Below are 23,129 nucleotides of genomic sequence, written 5' to 3' on the forward strand. Positions count from 1 at the left end.
ATGGAAAAAAGACAGTCTCTTCAATAAATGGTGCTGGGAAAATTGGACAGCCACATGCAGAAGAATGACACTCGACCATTCTCTAACCATACACAAAGATAAACTCAAAATGTAAGACCTCAATGTGAGACAGGAATCCATCAAAATTCTAGAGGAGAACATAGGTAGTAACCTCTTCGACATCGGCCACAGCAACTTCTTTCAAGCTACATCTCCAAAGGCTAGTGAAGCAAAAGCAAAAATGGACTTTTGGGACTTCATCAAGATAAAAAGCTTCTGCACAGCAAAGGAAACAGTCAACAAAACAAAGAGGCAACCCACAGAATGGGAGAAGATATTTGCAAATGACACTACAAACAAAACGCTGATTTCCAAGATCTATAAAGAACTTCTCAAACTCAACAGCCAAAAAACAAATAATCAAGTCAAAAAATGGGCAGAAGACATGAACAGACATTTCTCCAGAGAAGACATACAAATGGCTAACAGACACGTGAAAAAATGTTCATCATCATTAGCCATCAGGGAAATTCAAATCAAAACCACAATGAGAAAGGTGGTTTTCAAATGGGGTTAGATATGGAGCTGCTTCAGAGCCATCAGGTAGGAAAGAGTGGGGTGGATACGGTCAGTATGGAAATCAAGCCCCAACAAAAACAGCTCTAAACTAAATCAATCTTATAAAATAGCTTCCATATAACATTAAGAAAAAAATTCAAAATCCTCTGAGGTACCAATAAAAACATTGGCCTGAGTGGCAAAAAAGCTAGATTCTAGTCCTAGTTCTATCATTGACTCATGGTAAAAGCTTTACACATTACTTAACCTTTCTGGATTTCATTTCTTGATCAACAGAAGAAAGGAGACTGGACTAAACCATCCCAAAGGCTCCTTCCAGATACAAAATTCTGTGAGCAAGAGCCTTTTGACTATACACAGAAAGCCATCAGAGAAATGAGCTCAAAATTCTGGAATGACATAAAGAGTTATATAATGAAACCAAAAGCAAATTCATGGGGGGGGGTAAGAAATCTTGGATTCCAAAGTCTTTTCAATAAATTGTAAGGTATACATTAACTGTGGGATTTCTTTTGTTTTGTTTTGTTGCGCCTGTTCAGCGCCCATTTCTTTTCAAGTATACCTTAGGAAACTATCTCACCCCTTCTACTGTCAGTACATACAATGTTGGCAGACTCATTCTATTCTGGCTCCACATTTTGGCATGCGATCTAGGTCAAGACAACTGTTGCTACAAATTTTTGAGCCACCATGGTTAGTTTATGGATAGTGATGTAACTCAGCATGGTCCGGTGAGAGCTAATTGCAAGATTGGTTTTAACAACCAAAAAAAAAAAAAAAAAAGATTAATTCTCTTTCTCTCTCCTTCTCTCTCTCTTTTCAATGTTGGGGTTGAAGCCAGGAGAATAAAGGTCTAGAGCTTTCAGGGGCCACCAGGTAAAGAGGACCTGGCTGAGTAAGGCCAACATGAACGAAAGAGAAGCCATATCCTAATGAAATAGTTTGCCCATGAATCCAGTCATACATGAAGTGAGATATATTCCTAAATATATTTCCTTTTTGCCTAAACAAATTTAGGTTTCTGACACAACCAAAAGATTCTTAATACAAATATTCAATTAAATAAAAATAGTATTCAAAGCTATTAATCTGGACTGTGCATATCTAACCCATCTTTTTACCTTCTAAAATTAACACAGAGCCCTGCACATTTTGAATGTACCACTTTGGTCTGATTAAATTACTCTAAAATAAATACTAGGTAAATAACCAGCTCTCATGAACTGTTTATGTATATTCTTTGATTTATGCATTTTATTTCCTAAAATATCAGTAAAAGCTGAAATTTCATCTAAGCTCATATTTTAGTCAGATGGGAGAAAAAAGGAAGTTTATTAACTACCAATTAACCACCAAAAACTGTAAAAAATAGTCACTCTACAGTGAAATAAGATATAGCATACATCATTTATTATATATATAAGAGATGTCATTGTTCTTAAAAGCAAATGAAATTTGCCCAATTATGTTCCACTAACTACTGCTCAGCTAGACTGCCTCAACTCTGGCACACCCACACTGTGAACTCGAGAAGGAGATAAAGAAAGGAGGGAGGCTATGGACAGTAATTATTAGGATTTGGTTTGGTTCAAATAAAGTACATAGCTGCATTCTAAAATGACCTCAGTGTTTAAAATGATGAATGCACTAGTTTTTACCCATTCCTAACCCTCCCACATTTGTGAAAAGAAACAGCAAAAATAACATTCGAAATCTGATAAGAATGGCTTTACCTAATCGTGAACATTTAGCTGAGTGAATTAGCTTACTTTTTCAAATTATATGAATACTTTTAACAAACAGATGATGAAGAAATACAACCTAAACATTACCTGTAAAATCAGAAGGAAAAGGAAATAGGCATTTGCCACTCTCTGGAACTGTTCAAATAAATTAATTGGCAAGAAGGTAAGAATGTTGTACTTGGATGTGTGGATACGATTATCCTGAAAAAGAAATAGCATCATGTTAGATTGGGGCAAGGCATTGCTCATTATCAGACAGCTCTAAAACTTACAAGGCTAAACATTAATTATGCCAGAACAAGACCGATTAACCAATTATCTAGAAAATTTTAAGTTTTCTTGGCCCAAGGTCTTTATGTTTCCCAAGATGACACTCTCCTGATATAGGTGAAATCACTGGCCAGTGCCATAAAATCATCCATGATTTAAAAATGTATCAAGTACAGTACCTGCCCCTGAGATATTTTACTCTTATGCATTCATTCATTTGGCAAATATTGCTTGAGCACCTACTGTATGCAGACACTGAGTTTATGCTGGGGCCCGTGAGGTTGGAAGAAACTTCAGGGATTATCTGGTCCACCTTCCCACCCTTTAGATAACTCTGACAAAGGGATCCTAGGCCTGTCTTTGAAAGTCTGTGATGGAAAACTGACCACCGCACAAAGCAGCCTATTTCTATTTCAGATTTGGAACTGCTAGAAAGGTCTATTATGAGAAACCCACATCTGCCTCCCTGTAACTTTTTACCATGTGCCAAATTCCATCTCCATGATCACCTACACAATGTCTAAGCCCTTTATATGTTGGAAACCTTCAAATATTTGAAGACCACTCACAGGACTTCCCAAAATCTTCTCTACTCTGATTCAGGCCTTCTCAAACCCCTCAGCCACTCCATGACTTATTTAATAGACATCTCTTCCTGATCAGTTGCTTCTAGATTATCCCAACCTCTCTGCATCTCTCTTAAAACATGCTGCACAGAACCAAACACATATTGCAGATCTGATTCAACCAGCCCAAGTACAGTAGAGACTTTGATGTTGTGTGTTCTGAACTATTGTATTAACATACCTTAAAATTTCATCAGCATTTTAGCAATTGTATCTCTGTTGATTGAGTTTGGATGAACTAAAATCTCTAGATCATTTCTTCATAAATCACTATGAAATCAGGTCTCCCCTTCCTAAACATTTATGGTTGATTTTTTTAAAATACTGATGTACAAGATCTTTCCCTATTATACCAATCTAATGAAAAAAATTAATTTTGAATATACCATCTTTAACTAAATTTTTCTGCCATCAAAAATTTTCAAACATGTGGCTTTTTATACATTCTTCCAAAGCTATAGACTAATACACTTCAAAGGACATGAATAAAGACCAAAAAAAATATTTTTTTTAAAGATTTTATTTATTTATTTGACAGAGAGAGACACAGCGAGAGAGGGAACACAAGCAGGAGGAGTGGGAGAGGGTTAAACAGGCTTCCCACGGAGCAGGGAGCCCGATGCGGGGCTCCATCCCAGGACCCTGGGATCATGACCTGAGCCGAAGGCAGACGCTTAACGACTAAGCCACCGAGGCGCCCCCCAAAAAAATATTTTTAATTAAAAAAGATAGGTTTCTGTGCTGATGGTGCTCTCGCAAACATGGTGAACATTTCTAAAACCACTGGGCTTCCTGCAAGGAGTGTAGTAAGCACCAACCCCACAAAGTGACACATTTGAGAAAGGCAGATTCTCTTTATGTCCAGGGAAAGCAATGTTATGACAGGAAGCAGAGTGGCTATGGTGAACAGACTGAGCTGATTTTCCAGCAAAAGGCTAAAACTACAAAGATTGTGCTGAGGCTTGAATATGTTGACCCCAACTACAGATCTACGGGAATGGTGGCTATTAAGAGATGCAAGCAGGGTCGCCTGAGTGACTCAGTCAGTTGAGCATCTGACTCTTGATTTTGGCTCAGGTCATGATCTCAGGGTTGTGGGGCTCCGTACTGGGCATGGAGCCTGCTTAAGATTCTCTCTCTCCCTCTACCCCTCCCCCATCCCCATGGGCATGAGCATTTTGAACTGATAGGAGATAAAAAGAGAAACTGCCAAGTGATCCAGTTCTAAGCTTCAAATTTTGTTATATTATGAAGACAATAAAATCTTAAGGTTATGTTCACTTCAAAAAATTAAAATTAAAAAACAATGGCAAACTACTAGAGACCTCTCCAGAGACTGTTAACATCTTTTTCAGTTGTTTATATAAAACATATTCAGCTTGGGCGCCTGGGTGGCTCAGTCGGTTAAGCGACTGCCTTCGGCTCAGGTCATGATCCTGGAGTCCCAGGATCGAGTCCCGCATCGGGCTCCCTGCTCAGCGGGGAGTCTGCTTCTCCCTCTGACCCTCCCCCTCTCATGCTCTCTCTCTCTCTCATTCTCTCTGTCTCAAATAAATAAATAAAATCTTTAAAAAAAAAAGAAAAAAAAAAGAAAACATATTCAGCTTTATTTAACCATTTATAAATGCATGTAACTATACGCCCATGAGGCTTAACTCCATCTTCTCTACAAAGATAGCAAAATTTGGGTTGATAAGTCTTGCTGAAATTCTAAAGCAATATGCCCAGAGATTTTCCACCCACTCATATTTTAAAACTGAGGTTAGTTGGTGACTTATTTTAAGTGAACACTTCCAGTAATCACTGTTACTGTTATTAAAGAAAATATGGGCACCTGTTAAAATAGCCCTTTTTTTTGAGAGAGAGAGAGAAAGCATGAGTGGTTGTGGTTGGGGGTTGGGGGAGGTGTAGAGGAAGAGGGAGAGGAGGAATCTCCAGCAGACTCCATGCCCAGGGCAGAGCCTGACACAGGGCTCCATCTCACAACCCCGAGATCATGACCTGAGCCAAAATCAAGAGTCGGTCACTTAACTGACTGAGCCACCCAGGTGCCCCTTAAATAACCATTTTTAACATTTACCAGGAATCAGTGTGTCTAGCTCTGCAACAACAAGCTATGGGAGAATAAGAGAGGTGCCAAGCAAAGAGTTCCCAGCTTAGTTGGTCTGATACATAGTCATGTACTGAAAACTGTTCTGTAAGCTGAGATGAGTATTTTACAGTGAGCTATCTACTCAAGGTCTGGGTTGGAAGGGAGGCTGTGAGAACTGTCAATCATGAAACATATTTCTAAGGAAGGAACGTGGAGAAAACAGGAGGAGGAAAGCTAAGGAGAAAAAGCAGTTAACTAAAAAAAAAAAAATCATATTTCTGTTTTATATTCTCTTCTAAGTTGAAACTAAAATGAGGTTAAGCCTGTATCTTGTAAAAGGACAGATGGAACATCTGCTGGGAAGCTCAAAACCATGACAGGAATTATAAAGAAATTCTCCTACAAAACTGAAATCCCACGCAGGTGAAAATCCAATTGTGCAGGACAAAGTGATAATGCCAAAGGGGTCTGTGATGATTTTCTCCTATTTGTTTAACTTGACATATAGCAATGATCGTGACGTTCTTTTGGCTCTGTTGTGACTTAGTCACAGATGATGCAAACCCTCATAGCTATGCCTGGGAACAAAGAACGAGAGCTCCCCCTCCTGGAGTGTCTGTGGACCCATTTACCTTTCTTTTTCAATCGAAAGGAAAAAGTGTTTCTATTTCCCCTGCCTTATCCAAGGATATGAGCGTAGGTAAGACCTTAAATATTCAGTCATTTCACTGAACCAGCCTATTGGCTTACAGTCAAATTTTAGTACAGTTCATTCCATAATACAGCACAGAAGATCTTCACCTCTATCCTCTTAGCATGACTTTTCCACCATGGACCACTAGAGACATCCCAATTCAGAAGAAATGAGGAAGGGGAGAAGGAAGAAGAGGGGAACAAGGAGAGAGGAGTACATCTGGAGAATCCAAACAGCATCTTTAGTGCTGAAAGAAGCCAGGCTGGAAGTCATGGCTTTAGTTTGTTAGCCAGGTGGACCAGTTAACTGACCCCATGATGAGGTAGACTTAACCACACACTCGTGGGCAATTCCAGAGCCGCGAGGCCTCCCATGTCATGGGAAAGGAGTAGAGGAGTATCAGAGAATACCCGTTCCCTACAGGGAGCTTGCTTCCAAGAGGAAGATGGCAGAGCTGAGCTGGTGAGGCCCAGATACTCCTCTAAGACTGACACATCAAATAAATAACTCCACTACAAAGTAAGTAAAGGGGTGGAAAGAGAAGTGTCACCCCAATAGAGATCCCTCCACCAGGAAGACAACATCAGGATGAGGAAAAAAAGCATTGCTCCTCTAAAATATATTAATACCGGGGCACCTGGGTGGCTCAGTCGTTAAGCGTCTGCCTTCGGCTCAGGTCATGATCCCAGGGTCCTGGGATCGAGCCCCACAGGAAGCCTGCTTCTCCCTCTCCCACTCCCCCTGCTTGTGTTCCTTCTCTCACTGTGTCTCTCTCTGTCAAATAAATAAATAAAATCTTTATAAAAAAATAAAATAAAATACATTAATACCAAGGCCCTGAGGTGGGCAGAAGATGGCTCAATTAGGGGTCTACAAAAGGGGCCATGAGGGTGTAAGAGGTCAGTACAAACTAAGGCTAGACAGAGTAGTTCCTTGGAATCCATACTAAGAATCTGGGACTTTATCATTAAGACTAAAATTCTAAGTGGAGAGGAAATAACTGAAAAGTTACAAGCAAAGAAGCAACTTGATGAGATTCTAACTTTAGAAGATTAGCCTCGCTACAGGGTGGAGAACAAGTTGGAAATGACATAAGAATAGATGAGAGAACACCAATGAGAAGGTTTTTTAATTAGTCCAGGTGAGAGATGATGGGTGGCTTGGAACAGGGGGTGACAGAAATGTTGACAATGAATAATAATAATAATAATAATAATAATAATACAATGGCAGCTGATATATATCAAGCTCTTCCCATGTGTACTGTTCTAAGAGCTTTACAGTTCACAGCTCATTTTAGCCTCACAATATCCTTATGAAATAGGTACTATTATCCTCATCCCTCATAGAAGAGGAATCCCAGGTTTGGAGAGATTAAGTAATTTAAGCAAGGTTATACAGCTGATAAGTGGTAGAACCAGGATTTGAACCCAGGTACTCTGCTTTTCAGCAGTGTACTTTCCCAATTCAGGGCAAAGCAGTTCTTTCTTCTGCTTTCAGATCAATCAGCTCTTGCTCTGTCCTCCACTCTGAATTTTTGGCCTGCTGCCACTTTCTTACCGAGGAAAATAATACCATATATCTGCATGTTCCTCTTGAGTCAACCCTCTCTGTAGGAACTGTGGTTATCTATTGCCTGATGTATGATTACAGTTTCTTATGTTCTCTTTCAATCCCCCTCAAGAGTGATTCTCTTGGTCCTTGACAAAGTTCAATGCAAGTAAATAGTACAGATAACCACTCCTTTAGCTTTCCAACAGAAGCAGCAGTGGCCAAAGTCCTTTACATTTTAACATTAACTATTTGGTACAGGGAAAGAATAAAGTAAAAATGATAAATTCTTCAAAGGTGGAACATCAAACTAAATATTAGCAAAATGGGAGGCATTATTTTTTATAATGAGATTCTATTGTGTAATCGTATTGCTAAGAAAACAAAGCAAATAGAAAATAACAAACACTGCTAAGTTAGTAAACAGAGCATTTAGGGAGTTATCTAAATTCTTCCACTGGAAACACAAAGCTAATAGTACTTTTCACGTACATATTTATAGGACTACTGTGGAGATAAAATGAGATCATAGATGTGAAAGCATTTTTGAGTTGTTTTATGTTGAAAGAATTAGACAAAATAAGATTTTTCTAAGCAATCCCCAAATAATCCAAATAGGTTTAGGAAATTCAATGTACTAGGCAGAATAAACTGGGTATTCCACAGTAACAAACAACTCCAGAGTCTTCATGGCTTAAAATAATAAAGGTTTATTTCTTGCTCATGCTACTTACTCAGCATGAGCCAGCAGGAAGACTCTGTTCACCATAGTTACTCACAATGGACCAGTCACCATCTCAGATACTTCCAATTGCAGTTCCAAAGGGAAAGAGAATGCTCTGTTTCATGCATACAAGTTAATGCTTCAACCCAAATGCTCACAACTCATTGATCAGAAAGAGTCACCACTTGCCCAAAAGGCAGAAAGCCAGAAACACTGATGGACACAACCAGAAATGGAAACTAAGCATAATATTTAGAGAGTGTAAGACACATCAACTATAAAAAATAAATATCAAAAACCAAACTTAGTGCTACAAATCCATCTTATTTTAATGCTAGGTGTAACAGACATTTGACTATCTTCCCCTTCCCCTCAGCTAAGAGTGCTCCAAATTACTTAGTCTTGTGGTCTGGATGAATTCAATTCTCATCTATAACTCCAGTGTCAGACCTAGATTAGTTTAAGCCAACTACATGGCCCATCTTCCTAATTACAATTTTGAGTTCAGGGATTAGCACATGACCCATGTCAATTCTGGGAATTTGCTGGAGATGTTGGCTTTCTCTTTCCTACTGGATTCCAACCTGGAAGCAAGTAGCCCTAGGGATCACTGACAGCATCTTGGGACCATGGGTGGGGAGGCTGCCAAAAATAAATTCTACACTGAAGATTCAGGGCCAGGAAATGCAGAGAAAGAAACTAGACCAAGCCTCTCCTGAGGCTAGCCCTATTTCTGGACTTCTCAGTTATATGATTTGTTCATTTATTTTATTGTCTAAGTCAATTTCAGTTAATTTTTCTTTTACTCCCAATCAACCAAATACCAGATAAGAACATTAATAATACATACAAGATCAGTTTACATTTTTGTACAGTAGTGTATTTTATCTCTATATTTGCCTTAAAGAATGAGTCATAGAAGGCCAAGTCTAAATGCATCTGGTGGTTGTCTGGGGACATTGCCTGCGTCTGTGATCCCACAGGCCAAACCCCAGGAGCTTTCGCAATGAGTACCACAGTTTCCACACTCAGATGATCTTCCCTCCCACATGTGATGAAACATTTTTATGTCATGACAGCTATAAAAAGTAACTGTCAGGAGCTTGAGAGGGAAAGAGCCTAATATTCTTGCCATTAGAGGAGACAGATATATGGTACAACATGGATTTCAGAAAGAGAAATAGTCCTGATCCTTTCTTTTTTTTTTTAAAGATTTTATTTATTTATTTGAGAGAGAGAGAATGAGACGGAGGAGGGTCAAAGGGAGAAGCAGACCCCTGCCGAGCAGGGAGCCTGATGCGGGACTCGAACCCGGGACTCCAGGATCATAATAGTCCTGATTCTTAAAGAGAAATTATCTCTAAACCATAAAATAAAACCCAAAAAGAGAGGTATCCACAGAACACTTGCATAAAAAAAAAAAAAAAGGAAGTGGGCTAAAGGCATTTGCACCACTCAGGAAATAAGTGAAACAGCCATGTTTGTGCAAAGGTCCCAGAAGAATTCATGTATGGGACAAATGAGCCTGGAGATTGGGTGTCTGGCACCTCACCGACACCAAGCAGAACCTCAACTCCTCAGTATTAGTGAAATGGTGCCCAGTGAGGAATGTACAGCATTCAGGGCTGGGAGGCATGGCAAGATGATAGTGCTCCTTTATGAACACTGCTGAGTGAGGGTGAAGCCACAGAAGAGGCTTTACAGAGAGCCATCAATAAACATCATCATCGTTACCACCATCACCATCTTCCTAAGGTTTTCCTGAGCCTGGGCTCCACAACGTGAACAAAAGCATTTGTGGGGAGGTAAAGAGGAGAGGGCACATTTCCCCTAACATTCATCCATTCATACAACTAAGGGCATTTCATGTGACAGGCACTGTCATTGAGCCAGGACTACAGATGTGAATAGACAAAGTCTCTACCCTCCTAGAGCAAGTTTGTACTTTAGTTGTGGGGAGAGAGGCAGGAACAAACAAACTTATAAACTGATCACACAGTTAAAGATCAGTGCTATTTAGAAAACAGTGAGCAATAGAACAGGAGCACCTTGAGGTTATTAATGTTTAATGCACAGATTTTCTTGACTATGTATACACACACATACATACATGCTATATATGTATACATTCTTACATTTATATACATATATAACTACATACATACAAATACATAAAGTAAATATATGTATATTGGGAATGTTTTCTTTTTTCCTTGCTAGATATTTAATCTGGGAAACATATTTGGATTTATTTTTTTATTAAAGTATAGTTGAAATACAATGTTAAATTAATCTCAGGTATAGGACATAGTGAGTTGACAATTCTATACATTACTCAAGGCTCACCATGGTAATTGTAGTCACCATACAACGTTATGACAATCTTATTAGCTATATTCCCTATATGCTTTACTTTTTATCTCTGCAACTTATTTTATAAGTGAAAGTTTGTACCTCCTAATTTTCTTTACCTATTTCGCCCATACTCCCACCACCCTCCATCTGGCAGCCACCAGTTTGTTCTCTGTATTTAGGAGTCTGATTCTGTCTTTTTGTCTGTTCATTTGTTTTGTTTTTTTAGATTCCACATATAAGTGGTCTTTCTTTGACTTATTTCACTTAACATAATACCCTCTAGGTCACAAATGGCAAAATTTCATTCCTTTTTAATGGTGGAGTATTTCATCATATATATACATCACATCTTCTTTATACATTCATCTATCAAAAGACACAGGAAGGTTTTCTTTTTATAAGTAGGGAACATGCTCAAAAAAAGTTTGAAAATTGCCAGACTAAATATTGTTATAATCAAAGAAAATGAATATGGCCCACGTGTTACCAAGACTTGGATGTGAAATGAAGAAAGTATGACTTTGTGTGTAATGGTGTTGCTGTATCATACAATGACATCTGCTAACATGTATGGTCTCCCTACATAGGCCAAGCACTGTGCTGAGCACTGTGCGTACATCATCTCACATAATCTTCAGAAAATCTAATGAGCTGTTGCTACTTCAGCACCACTTTGCAAATGAAGAAATTGAGGCTTAGAGCGGTTACAGGGCTGCCCATGAAAGCTGTTTTGTAGAGTCATGTGTTCTCCCAAATGGTATGTGTTTCCTGGGAAATGAGCCAGAAACAAGGAATATCTGGACTCCCTCTTGATTAATAAATCCACTGACCCTCCTAGAACGTTCTCTGGTAAAGAAAATTCCCTTTCTAAACCAAAGGACCATGAAAGATGCACATTAATTCAATCAGCTAAAGCAGTGACTTTCAGTGCCTTCAATCTAGGGAAAGCATAATCGGGCTTATCTAGGGAGTTTCATTTCCCATCTAGACCTCAGAAACACAGACAGTGGGTAGGCAAGCTTTCAGCCTCAGTCTCCCCCCAGAGCAAATCTGCCTGGCAGTAACATAAACCTCATTTTCTTTTCTATCTTCAGAACTTAGTTTAGTTTTCCAGCTTCTGCAAGACTGTTCTAGAACTAGTAAATGGCCTAAGAATAGTAATTTGTCTACAAAGAACTAATTTTGGACAATTACCAGGGGGACAAATTAAATTTCCCTCTGAGATTAATTTAATTTTTTTTCCTCCAGGGTGTTTAGATGCATACAACATATAAAGCGTTCTAACTACGTCCAAAAAAATGTTAACTTTTCTTTTGTGACATCTGAAAAAGTAAAAATACTCTTAAAATTATACAGGTTGAGAGAGAGAGAGAACTAGTATATGCTTTCTCCAGGGAGCTAAGATATAAAACAAAAGGAAGCCATATAAAAGAGAAAAAAAAAAATCAAAGGTTGTATTTCAGTGGGACTTTCATAGGGCATCCCTAATGATTTGTTTGCCTATTTCTGCTTTGCCAGAGCTCTTCTGTGCCTCTTCCTTGTAGCCTGCCATCTGTGGGGAAGCAGATCCCCAGCTTGGGCCTATTGGCCCATCTCACTCTAGGGCTTTAGAGTTCCTAGACAACCAGAGTGAACATTTCTTTGAGTTGATATGGAGCTGGCTTGCTCAGGCCCAATTCCTGAACCACAAGAGTATCTTTGGACAACATAGTGTATACGAGTTGCTTTGTTTATTAGGACTAAAAATTAGACCATGTTCACACTGCTGTGCCATCTGGGAACTAGGCCAAATTTCAGGCAAGACCTCAGCATTTATGACAATAATAAAGGCACAATGGAAAAGTCCAGTTAATGAGGAGACACCCATGAAAAATTTCCCGAAGGGCCAAGGGGTTATAACAACACACTATAAATAGTCTAATCCTTCCTAGGATTCTACCTCTTACACTAGGGTGCTACACAAATAACACCATGCAATTTTCTCCTAAACCCCTGGGGATCAGTTGAGAAGTGTGTACATCTCTGAATTCCCACCTCCAGCAGGGTGCTGGGGCAATTAGGACCCATGGCCAACTTATAGAGATGCCCTCCTACAACATTCCTATCTTTTCTTGGTCTCCAGCCCATTCTCATCCAGGGTTGGGCAATAAATCTAAATTCAGACAAACCCACATCACCTGACTTTCTGATTTTTTTTGTCTTTTGAGTAGTTTTTACTTGAGAGTAAAGGATAAAGGAGAGGGAAGGATAAAGGACCAGCTGGAACACAAGGAAAAGAAAATTCTCTACATGGAATGGGAGAAGAGCGAGGCTTCAAAGTATCTTCTATAATTAAAACACAATAGCAACAATAATAGTTTATAAATAAATTGAAGTGTCAATCTTTTATTTTTGTGATCACATCATCTACAAAGAGTTTAATGAGTTTTCAGCAATTTTTGCTTAGGATGGTCTAAGTTACATGAAGACTAAATTTGCTTCGGGGAACTGGAAATGGCGCTCCCTTGTGACACACATAAAAACAGGCAGTTGTCTTTTGTAGGAGCAGACATAGAGTTTCAGTAAGAAGCTCATGTGAGTGCCGAGCAGAACAAGGACTCCCATGATATGCACAGAGAAAATGCACAGTGCCTTCAAATGTGAGTCTCCATTCAAAACTCACTAAGACAGATGCTCTACGTCGCTCAACTGATTTGCAGCTGAGCTGCTCACAGAACAGTTCTAAGTACTAGGCTCCAGGGCTCCAGTGGGGATTTGTTTATTTAATAGTTAGTGATCCACCCAAGCATCACTGGGAGGCCAGCTAGGAGTAACAGTGAGGGCACAGAGCAGACCAGATCCTTTCCCCTGTTTCCTGAATGAAGAAAGAAATGAATGAATGAATGAAGGGAGGCAGGGAGAAAGCAAGGACAGGCTCCTAGTTGCATCACCCAACACCTTTTCCACCATCTCATTCTACTTCCTTCACATTCCTCTTTCCCAGTGCCTTCCTTTTATACATTCCTCCTCCTGATTGACTCCATCTGAGGTAAGGGTTCCAAAAGTTCATCCAGACTCCTAGGCAAGTGTGTTGGTTTGGGGGAAGAAAAAGCCAAAGAGTTTGGCAGAAGAGAATCAGGAGGTATTTCATGGGAATAGAAGCCCATGCTCTGTGACCCTCTACTGAGGGTCACCTATGGCAATATAAGTAAAGACAAAGGATGTAAAGGGGGCGGAGGATAGGATCTGACTATGGCATGTGGCCTGAGGATTTTAGGAGAAACTGGTTTTCCCAAATGGTTGTTTTACTTATAATAAGAAAGGATGTCAAATCCATTTTAGATATTCTCTTCCCACAATAGTCCTTTTCCAGGGAAATAATTTGCCTATATCCTCAGTAAGGAAAGTGACACCCAGAAAGGCTAAAAACACTTGAAAAGGTCAAGCCAGTCATGAGCCACAGCACCCTGATGAAAGATCTTGGAAACAGTAAACTGCCAGGCAACTAGGTAGAGATGGGAAGATATGGGGAGGGAAGCTGGAAAATAGAAGGTATGGCATAGTCCACCCTAAATAGCTTCACCTGAACGCAGTTTACTTACCATCGCATATACCTCAGGAAGGGACTTATCACAGCCTAGATCACCAACATTGTACACCACCCACCCTGTGAATTCAAACTGGATTTTGCATTTGTGAATGAGCCCCATTGTTTCCCTGAAAATGCTATTAAAATATCCTAGGTTTCTGTTGTAAAATCACAATATAAAATACTTTTCAACATGTGCCCTCTTATTCATGACAGACAACTATTTTGACAGAGGCTATTATAAAGGAGAAGGGGTAGGCAAAGAAAAGGCAGGGAGACGGATGGAAAGAAGGAAGGGAGTTAAGAAGGCAGACCTGCCTTAAAGAAAGGAATTACATGTAGAAGACAAAAAAAAAAAAATCAAACTTCCAATTTAAAATTCATAGATTGAGAAGACGCTCCCTGCAAGCCCCCTTGTTTCAGGAAAGCTTCAAGAGCTTCTTGAAGGCGTTTTCCCAAAAAATCTAAGTCATATTCCCCATAAAGAAACAACAATCCAGTTAATAAGTACTTAGTGAATGCCAATTGTCCCAAGAAATAATTGAGTATTAGGAAAAAGTGAGGGCTTGGATTCCTCAATCTGCGTGGTGACTCAACAATTTACCAGCTAAGTAACCTTGGAAAAATATCTCCTAGTCCCTCCAATCTTCAGTGTCCCTATCTATAAAATGTGGGTAATAATATCTACCACGCATGTGAAGATTAACCGAGAACACATTTAAAGTATTAGCATTATGCTTGATAATTAAATACTTCTTTTCCCTCCTCACCTCTTTGTTTTTGTCAAAATCTTCAGGGCACTCCTAACTAAAATAAGAATAGAGGATTGGTCCATTGCTCCTTTTTTTTTTTGGTCCATTGCTTCTGAAACCCAAATGTATATATAAATCCTTTGGGGGTTTTGTTAAAATGCAGATTTTGAGTCAATAGTTGGAGAGGAGGGACTGCGATTCTGCATATCTAATAAGCTCCTGATGAAGCCAGTGATGCTGGTCTGAGGTCTGTGGACCACACCTCAAGAAGCAAAATATTAAATAACCTCTAAGAGTACTAATAAGCACAAATTTCTGTTATATAAGCAAGGCTGCATGTATTTTTTAAAAGCCTATGTAAATAATTAGATTAGTAGTACAAATCCAAAAAGTCCCATTTGTGCACTATAGATCATGAACTTTCAGAGAACACTTGATTTCACTAATAAACCATGGAACTAAATCATCACAAATAAATACCTTACACCAGGACTTAGACTATAAAGACAAAATGTCCTTTTGACCAAGCTGAAGATATTCTTCCAGACTTATCCTTTAATCCTTCAAGAAAAATACACTGAATGAAAAGAAAAATCATTGGGGGAAAATGGAGGTTTTTCACACATTTTCAATTTAAGCTCTTACAAATAGAAGATCAGACCAAGGATTAAGTTGGAAAACACAGGACTATGGAAGAAATTCCATAGGTATATGAAAGCAAGGGGGAGCACAGCAGGGTGAGGAGAAGAAATAGAAGTGCAAGAAACCCTTTTCTTAAAATGCTGACATGCAAAATGCAAAATACTGATCATTTGCACAGGCAATAGCGTGTAGGCCCTGTATGGCTTCAGGAATTTATTTGTAATTATTTGTTCATAAAACAAATTCAGAATTATTCCTGACGTTAAAATATTTGAAGTATTGATTTTCAGAAATCGTATATATATCACATTTGAATTAAACAAAAAAAAAATTCAACTACCTTTCATACTCAAAAAATTTAATTCCAGTATGTCCCAGGAATACTTTTGAATGAGCTCATCATTTTCTTCAGTCAGTTTAGGTTGAGATGGGCTAAAAGGTGACTGACAGTTGACCTTTGGCCAAATGGTTCCCCAAATCCAGACAGACCATTTTTATATAAATGCAACATGGTATTTTACCATTCTTTCATAATTTTTAAAAGACATAATTACCAATACAACTTTAAGAAAATGATTCATCTTTTTTTTAGGAAATTGTCTTCTTTACCCAGATATAGTGAAAATGCTAATTATAAGTCTAACACTATTCATTTTCATACTTAATATTACAATGTCTTATACTGTTATTTCATTCATGCATACAAAATGATCTCAAAATTCCAAGGGGATAGCAAACTCTTGAAGGGCTAAGAATTATTTTATACCTTTTTAAGTCTCTAAAGTATTTAACAAAGTGATAAACACTTACTAATTACTTGATACAAGGCTGAAAACCCAACTGGAAAATACAAAATAATACATGGGGAGAAAAGCAATTCCATTTATCAAAACATGAGCTAATATAATTATTAGTAATTCACAAAAAAACCCAGTAATTTCCAGTACAAAACCTGGAGAACTACTTTTACCAAAATAAGCATATTTTTCACAATTTTTAGCACACCATCTTCATACAGTTTATTACCAGATCAGAGAGCAAGGGAGAAGAAAAAAAGTGAAACATTTCTTTAACGTATTTTCTCACCTAGAAAAGTCTGAACAACGCTGTCTCTGCAAAACATTATGAAGTTCAGCCCATTTGTGCTTCTAACCTCAAAAATGTCTTGCTTAGAACAATGGCGTTTTTGTGGCATTTGGGCTACAGGAGTATTTAAAATATCACAACATGGAACTAAGTGGTTTGCAAGAATCATAGAAACATGACTTGGAAAGGAATCTTTAAAGCTCAATTATTTCTTCCACCCTTCTGCTTCCATATAGAAGCCAACTAACCAGCACTGTAACAACTTAAAAAAAATGTCTGCTTATTAAGATAAAAAGCAATAAACTTAAAAATTAGGTTGGTAGCAAGGAGAGTTAACTATAGAAATTAGAAACTACCTAAGTCAGAAATTCATAATGATTAATGGTCCAATGGCATCTATAGGGAGGTATCTAGTGATGTGTCCTCAACTGTGTTGTACTCAAATTTTTATTACTAACTTAGAATAGTGATTCTCAACCCTGTTTGCTAATTAGAATCACCCAGAAAGCTTAAAAAATATACCAGTGGTTGGACTCTACTTCCAGAGCTTTTGATTTAACTGGCCCATTGGATTAGATATCAGTGAAGATGCAAAAGACATGCTCGTAAGTCTGCATATGACACAATAATGAAAGAGATATTTAATGACAGAGGAAATACCTGTTGTGTGTCAAGTTCTATGGCAAGCAAGATAAGAGAGAAATGTGACACAGTCTTTGTCATTAATGATGAAAATGAAATTAATAAGAGATTAAGAGGAGTCAACAATCACCAAAAAGCTAGTACAATCTTAAACTGCAGTAATAGTTCTTCTGCTACTTCTAGCTGCTCAAATAACTTCTAAAATATGGTGTTTGACTCTGGAACAACCCACTTTATGGGGTTGGTTATAGAAAAGTTGAAACTCTTTGGGGAAAAAAGGGGGGGGTTGCAGGTGACTGTCCTGGAGATTAGTCTAATCAATGAGCCCAAGTTTGGTATTTTAAATACATTATCAGGTTTGTCATGTGAATCAGGACACATGTTTGCTCAGCTTTGGCCTCAGAAGAAAAGCTAAACCAACAGATAATAAAGCAAGAGAAAAATCAATTTAGCTCAACTGAAGGAAAAACTGTTTAATAATCAAAACTACCCAAAGACAGAGCCCCAGAGAAGTTCCAAATTCAGTCAATAAATACAAAGGTTGAAAATATGTTATGGATAGGGTGACAGTCCCAGTTTATGCCCATCGTCTTGGCAAAATAACTAATAGGATCTCCTTTCATTCTCAAAAGTATCCTGGTTCGGAAGATAAATTATCTATTCTCCCTAGTTTGGAAGCATCATCAGAATAATTAAAGAAACTGAGCCAGGTGGGACCCCACACCCCTCACCCTTTCCCACTAAAGAGAGGTGGTGAGTTGCCCTCTTGTAAGGGATATAAACAAAGACTGGATATGCAGTCAGTGAGAATTCTGTAGAGAGAAGTGGATGGGAAAGCTTGAAAGGATAATTCCACGCTGATATTCTATAATGAACTTAAGCTAACTTCTTTACAGCACCAGAGAAGTCAGTCAGGTTTTTCGATTTGTATGAAGCAACTCTTGTTCCCTGCATTTTTCAACTATTGGTGTGGAATGATGTCACCAACTGCAACCTATGCAAAAAGCACCTGGACAGCCACAGCCATAATGATGTGACCTTGTTTCACAGCAAGATTCACAACCAAGGAGCATGAATGAAACCCAGAACAATTAGGGCTGCTAGAGAAGTCAAGACAGGGGTACCAGCAAAGATTTATATCACTGATCTAGATACAGGAATCTGATTGCTGTCCTGTGTTTAATTCCTCAAAGAACAGGCTTTCTCTAGTCAAGCCAGAACATTATTAAAGATAGATACACGGAGTTACAACTACAACCTTACCTACATGCACATATTCATGCAACACACATAGATTTATACCCATACATATATAGCTCCTAACCAACTCCTAGGATCGTTTTTAAAGTATCTTCCAGTTTGACTTTCATGCCTAAATAGCTTACCTTTGTAAGAAACTGCAGAAAAAAGACAGATACAAAATACAACAGTAATCTGACCACTGGTTTCATAATTGTGGACATGAACTTGAGACATTTTTAACACAAACTATTTGATTAATTTTGCAACTACAAAATCTAAAATACGGTAATCACCATCTTTTCATAGCATGATTCACAGAACAAAACTATTTGGTCCAATAAAGAAAACTACAAAACAAGATAAAAACCACTTTGAAACCGTTGGGGTTGTTGGTGTTTCCATTAACTTCTCAACTGTTACTGAACTTGCCCAATTTTATCCACATGATTGATTTATGTATAACTTTCACAAACCTTTTGCCAACAAAGGAAACTGCATTTGCATTGCTCACTCCACACAGGAAGTTATTTCTCTTCCTGCTCCATCTTTTCATTTCTTGGTCTTGGTTTAAATTTACACCACTGTATCCTGACAATAATGAGCTCTAAAATTCTAACATCAAAATTAGCTTATTTTAATTCTTCTAATTCCAATTACATATTGTTTGGAAACTTTTCAATTTCATGTCATTGCAATGAAGAAAGCAAAACTTAAAAAAATCTGTGTGTCTTTACTTGAAATTTACTTCACAAACAGATGAAATGGAACAAGTTTATGAGGACACTGAAATTATCTCAAGCCTAGAACAGGTAAATAACAAGCAAACGTTTCAGAGTTTTAGAGTTTAACTAGATTCCTTAATTACCTTAATGTGCCATTTTAGAACAATTCAGAGGCTAAAACAAAAGATTAAAACAGACTAACCAAATTAAAGAGATGAGGAATCAGACAAATGCTTAGCCAAAGAATAACACTATTTAAATAAATCATATGTCAAAGAGATAAAATGTTTATACTTTTAAACTCTTAAATCCAAAAAGAAAATGAAGTCCAAAAATTACCTTTTCTCCTACAAGTAAAAAGGAAAAACTTCTGTCACGTAGAACATAGAATAATTTACACAGATATTAACAGCACACAAAACAGAAGACATTTTCAATGTTTGCTGAAAAACCACTGTTGCTATGGGAATACCCCAATACAAAACACAGCAACCAACAACCAGAAACCCATAACAAATGCGAGTTTCTGGCACTTTCCACAACTAATTCCAACTTGTCACACTGCTTGTCATCATCTGTACTCTTCGGTTGGTGCATAAATTACTCTGGTAATCAGGCCTATTGGTGAGGATCTACAGCACGTTGGCACTGCAACTATACTGCTCAGGAAGAAAAGAAAGAGAAACCCAAATTTCCCGTCAGGTTGGGGATTAAAGCAGGAGTCAGATGTGTCCCAGCATGTTGATATCCCAAGAGTCTCCCCCGAAAAAATACTTGAGATTTACCTTCCCATGGACTTGGATAGCCAAAATAGGTAAGAAGATTCATTCAAAAATATACTTAATTTCAGTGAGCCTGAAAGTTTTTATACTACTTCTCTCTTTTTTATTGCAAATTCTTAATTGAGTGGACTATACCCCACGCCCTTCTTTTTTGCATATTCTTTCTGCCCTTTGACTTCCAAATCCCAACTTAAAAAAAAATAATAAAACTGTTTTCTTCAGGTCCTCTAATTGCTCCCTTCTGATAAAGTATGGAAGTTCCTCAAAAAAATAAAAACAGAAACACCATATGATCCAATAATTCCAGTACTAGGTATTTACCCAAAGAAAATGAAAATACTAACTCAAAAAGATATATGCACCCCTATGTTTACTGCAGCATTATTTACAATAGCCAAGGTATGGAAGCAGCCTAAATGTTCATGCACAAATAGATAAGGAGAATGTGATACAAAAAGAATCTTGCCATTTGCAACAACATGGAGGGACCTCGAAGGTATTATGCTAAGTGAAATAAGTCAGACTGGAAAGACAAACACCATATGATCGCACTCATATATGGAATCTAAAAAACAAAATAAATGAAATAAAGAAACCAAAAGGAGAATTAGACCTATAGAGAGCAAAGTGATGGCTGTGGGGGAGGTGGGGGAAGGATGGAGAAAAATGGGTGAAGGGGAGTGGGAAGTACAGGCTTCTAGTTATGGAATGAATAAGTCATGAGAATAAAAGGTATAGCTCAGGGAATACAGTCAGTGGTATTGTTAATAGCACTATATGGTGACAGATGGTAGCTGCACTTGTGATGAGCACAGTGTAACCTACAGCTTTGTCAACTCACTATGTTGTACACCTGAAACTAATGTAACATTGTGTGGCAACTATACTCAAATTTAAAAATCTTTAAAAAAAATAAATAAATAAAGACCTTTTTCCTTAGTTCTTAACCTCATTAGCACCTAGCATTAGGTATGGTTATCCACCCTTGTCTCCCCACCTCCCCCCCGCCCCCCCCACCGTTTTCTGAGAGGCTCCTTTCCCCTGGCTTTCATCTCACTGTCCTCCCTTTGTTCTTAATCTCTGCTCCTTCTTGGGCTCCCCCCTTCCCCTAACTAAATGTGGGTTTCTACCCCCACACTGCACAGGTCAGCCATCACTCCTCAACAAGTTCCATTTTTTTCCTAGTTTCAAGCATCTTCTTCCAACTGATATCCCTGTTCTACAGCTGTAAACCCACCCAGTTACATTCCATATTACCTGGGCATCTCCATTTGGATATCTAGTCTATTTTATCTGGAAGGCAAGCAAAATTCTTTTTCACTTTGTGACTCCTCAACTCCTGAGAGCCTATTACTTCATACTCAAATTTTTTTGAACGATCTGATCTCACCTACCTGAACAATTTCCTATGACACACCCCTCACCCCCAATTAGGTCCAACTACAGGACTTTGCTCATTTCTCCCCTCCCTAATGTTGATGGTACAAACAAACAAGGCTCACATCAATTCCCATTTTCTCTGGCAAGACTTCCTCAAACACTTTCCCTAACACTTACAAGCCACATCACACAATTAAGGATTTAGCATTACCTTTTCCTTGTTACCTATTACCGAGTTTGTTCTTATGGTCTAGTCTTCTCTTCTTGAGTAGAACATATATGCTCAGGTGGAGAGCAAAACCTATACACCCCGTCTTAGTAATCCCAGTAGCATTCAACGTGTTGCCATTCTAAGCAGATAAGGCCTGCTGGCATGTACTTTGGGGCCCACTAAAAATAGCCTGCTCATCTCATTTTCCTCATTTTTTTATTGAAGTATAGTTGACACACAATGTTACATTAGTTTCAGGTGTACAACACAGTGATTTAACAACCCTATAGGTACTATGCTTACCACAACTATAGTTCCCATCTGTCACCATACAATATCATTACAACACCCTTGACCAAACTCCCTATGCAGTACCTTTCATCTCTGTGACTTATTCATTCCATACCAGTTTCCTTGTGTATGTTTATCCCTTTGAGCTTTATATTCTTGTTGTACACTGCCTCAAATCTTCTTTGGAAAGTAAGTCAGTCAACAAACATACATGTTTCTGGCTTAGAGCAGATACATTGTGAGTATGTTGAATTTTGAAAGTCATTTTTATTTCTATAAAAAAAGGACAGGGGCACCTGGGTGGTTCAGTCAGTTAACCATCCGACTCTTGGTTTCAGCTCAGGTCATGATCTCAGGTGTCATGGGATCAAGCCCCGCATTAGGCTCCATGCTCAGAGGAGAGTCTGCTTGAGATTCTCTCTCTCCCTTTGCCCCTCCCCACTGCCCTGCTCATGAGTGCACATGTGCCCTCTCTCCGTCTCCCTCTCAAATAAATAAATCTTAGGGGGGGGCGGGAAAGGACAGTTTGAATTGAATTGAATAAATTCAATTCACCTCCACACACAGGAACACAAAGTTTTACTGTTCTGCCAGCCTGGTCTCAGAAACACAGACACATCATTATAATGTGGGCCTAAAGAGGTCCTTGTAACCAACCTCATTCAAGCTCACATACCCAGAATAATGGTGGACCATATTTTTCTACTCTACTCTTAACCACCTACTCTAAGAGGAAAAAAGAAGTGGAAACATATAAAACCCTGTATAAATGGGTGGGAGGAAAAAAAAGTTTGTTTTGAAGGGAGTCTTGGTCATGTCATTGTAGCACTAACAGCTGAGAGTCAGCCAAGTTGTCACACTGAACAAACACTCTTCAGAAAATCCAAATTATCATTGTTCTAGCAAGCACAAAAATCACAAGAGCAAAAGCAAATTCCACCCAACAACCATGATATCCATAAGACATTTTAAGATTCTAGGAATAAATCAGGATATCAGAATTGCTATTTTTGGATGGAAGGCTTTCTTTCTAAGCATGTAAAACTATGTGGTCAAATTTTCACCAACTTATATAAGCCTGTGTACTTCCTAAATGGGATCAACAATTTAGCTCAAAAAAAAAAATCCTTTAGAAACTTCCTATCTGCATCTGTGCATAAAATACATTCAGATAT

At 38.3% G+C, this 23,129-nt stretch overlaps 1 protein-coding gene across 1 annotated transcript in view; it reads right to left on the reverse strand.

The window, feature by feature from the left end:
- ATP8B4 (ATPase phospholipid transporting 8B4 (putative)) overlaps positions 1 to 23,129 on the reverse strand; it is a 160,095-nt gene that overhangs the window by 87,663 nt on the left and 49,303 nt on the right. The window contains exon 4 of the mRNA XM_081831858.1: positions 2,412 to 2,525. Within this exon, the coding sequence (XP_081687984.1) occupies positions 2,412 to 2,525 (114 nt within the window). The remainder of the gene's footprint in view (positions 1 to 2,411; positions 2,526 to 23,129) is intronic.

The sequence above is a fragment of the Leptonychotes weddellii genome, chromosome 9 (genome assembly GCF_054177405.1).
Source record: "Leptonychotes weddellii isolate Sample4059 chromosome 9, ASM5417740v2, whole genome shotgun sequence".
NCBI lineage: Eukaryota > Metazoa > Chordata > Mammalia > Carnivora > Phocidae > Leptonychotes > Leptonychotes weddellii.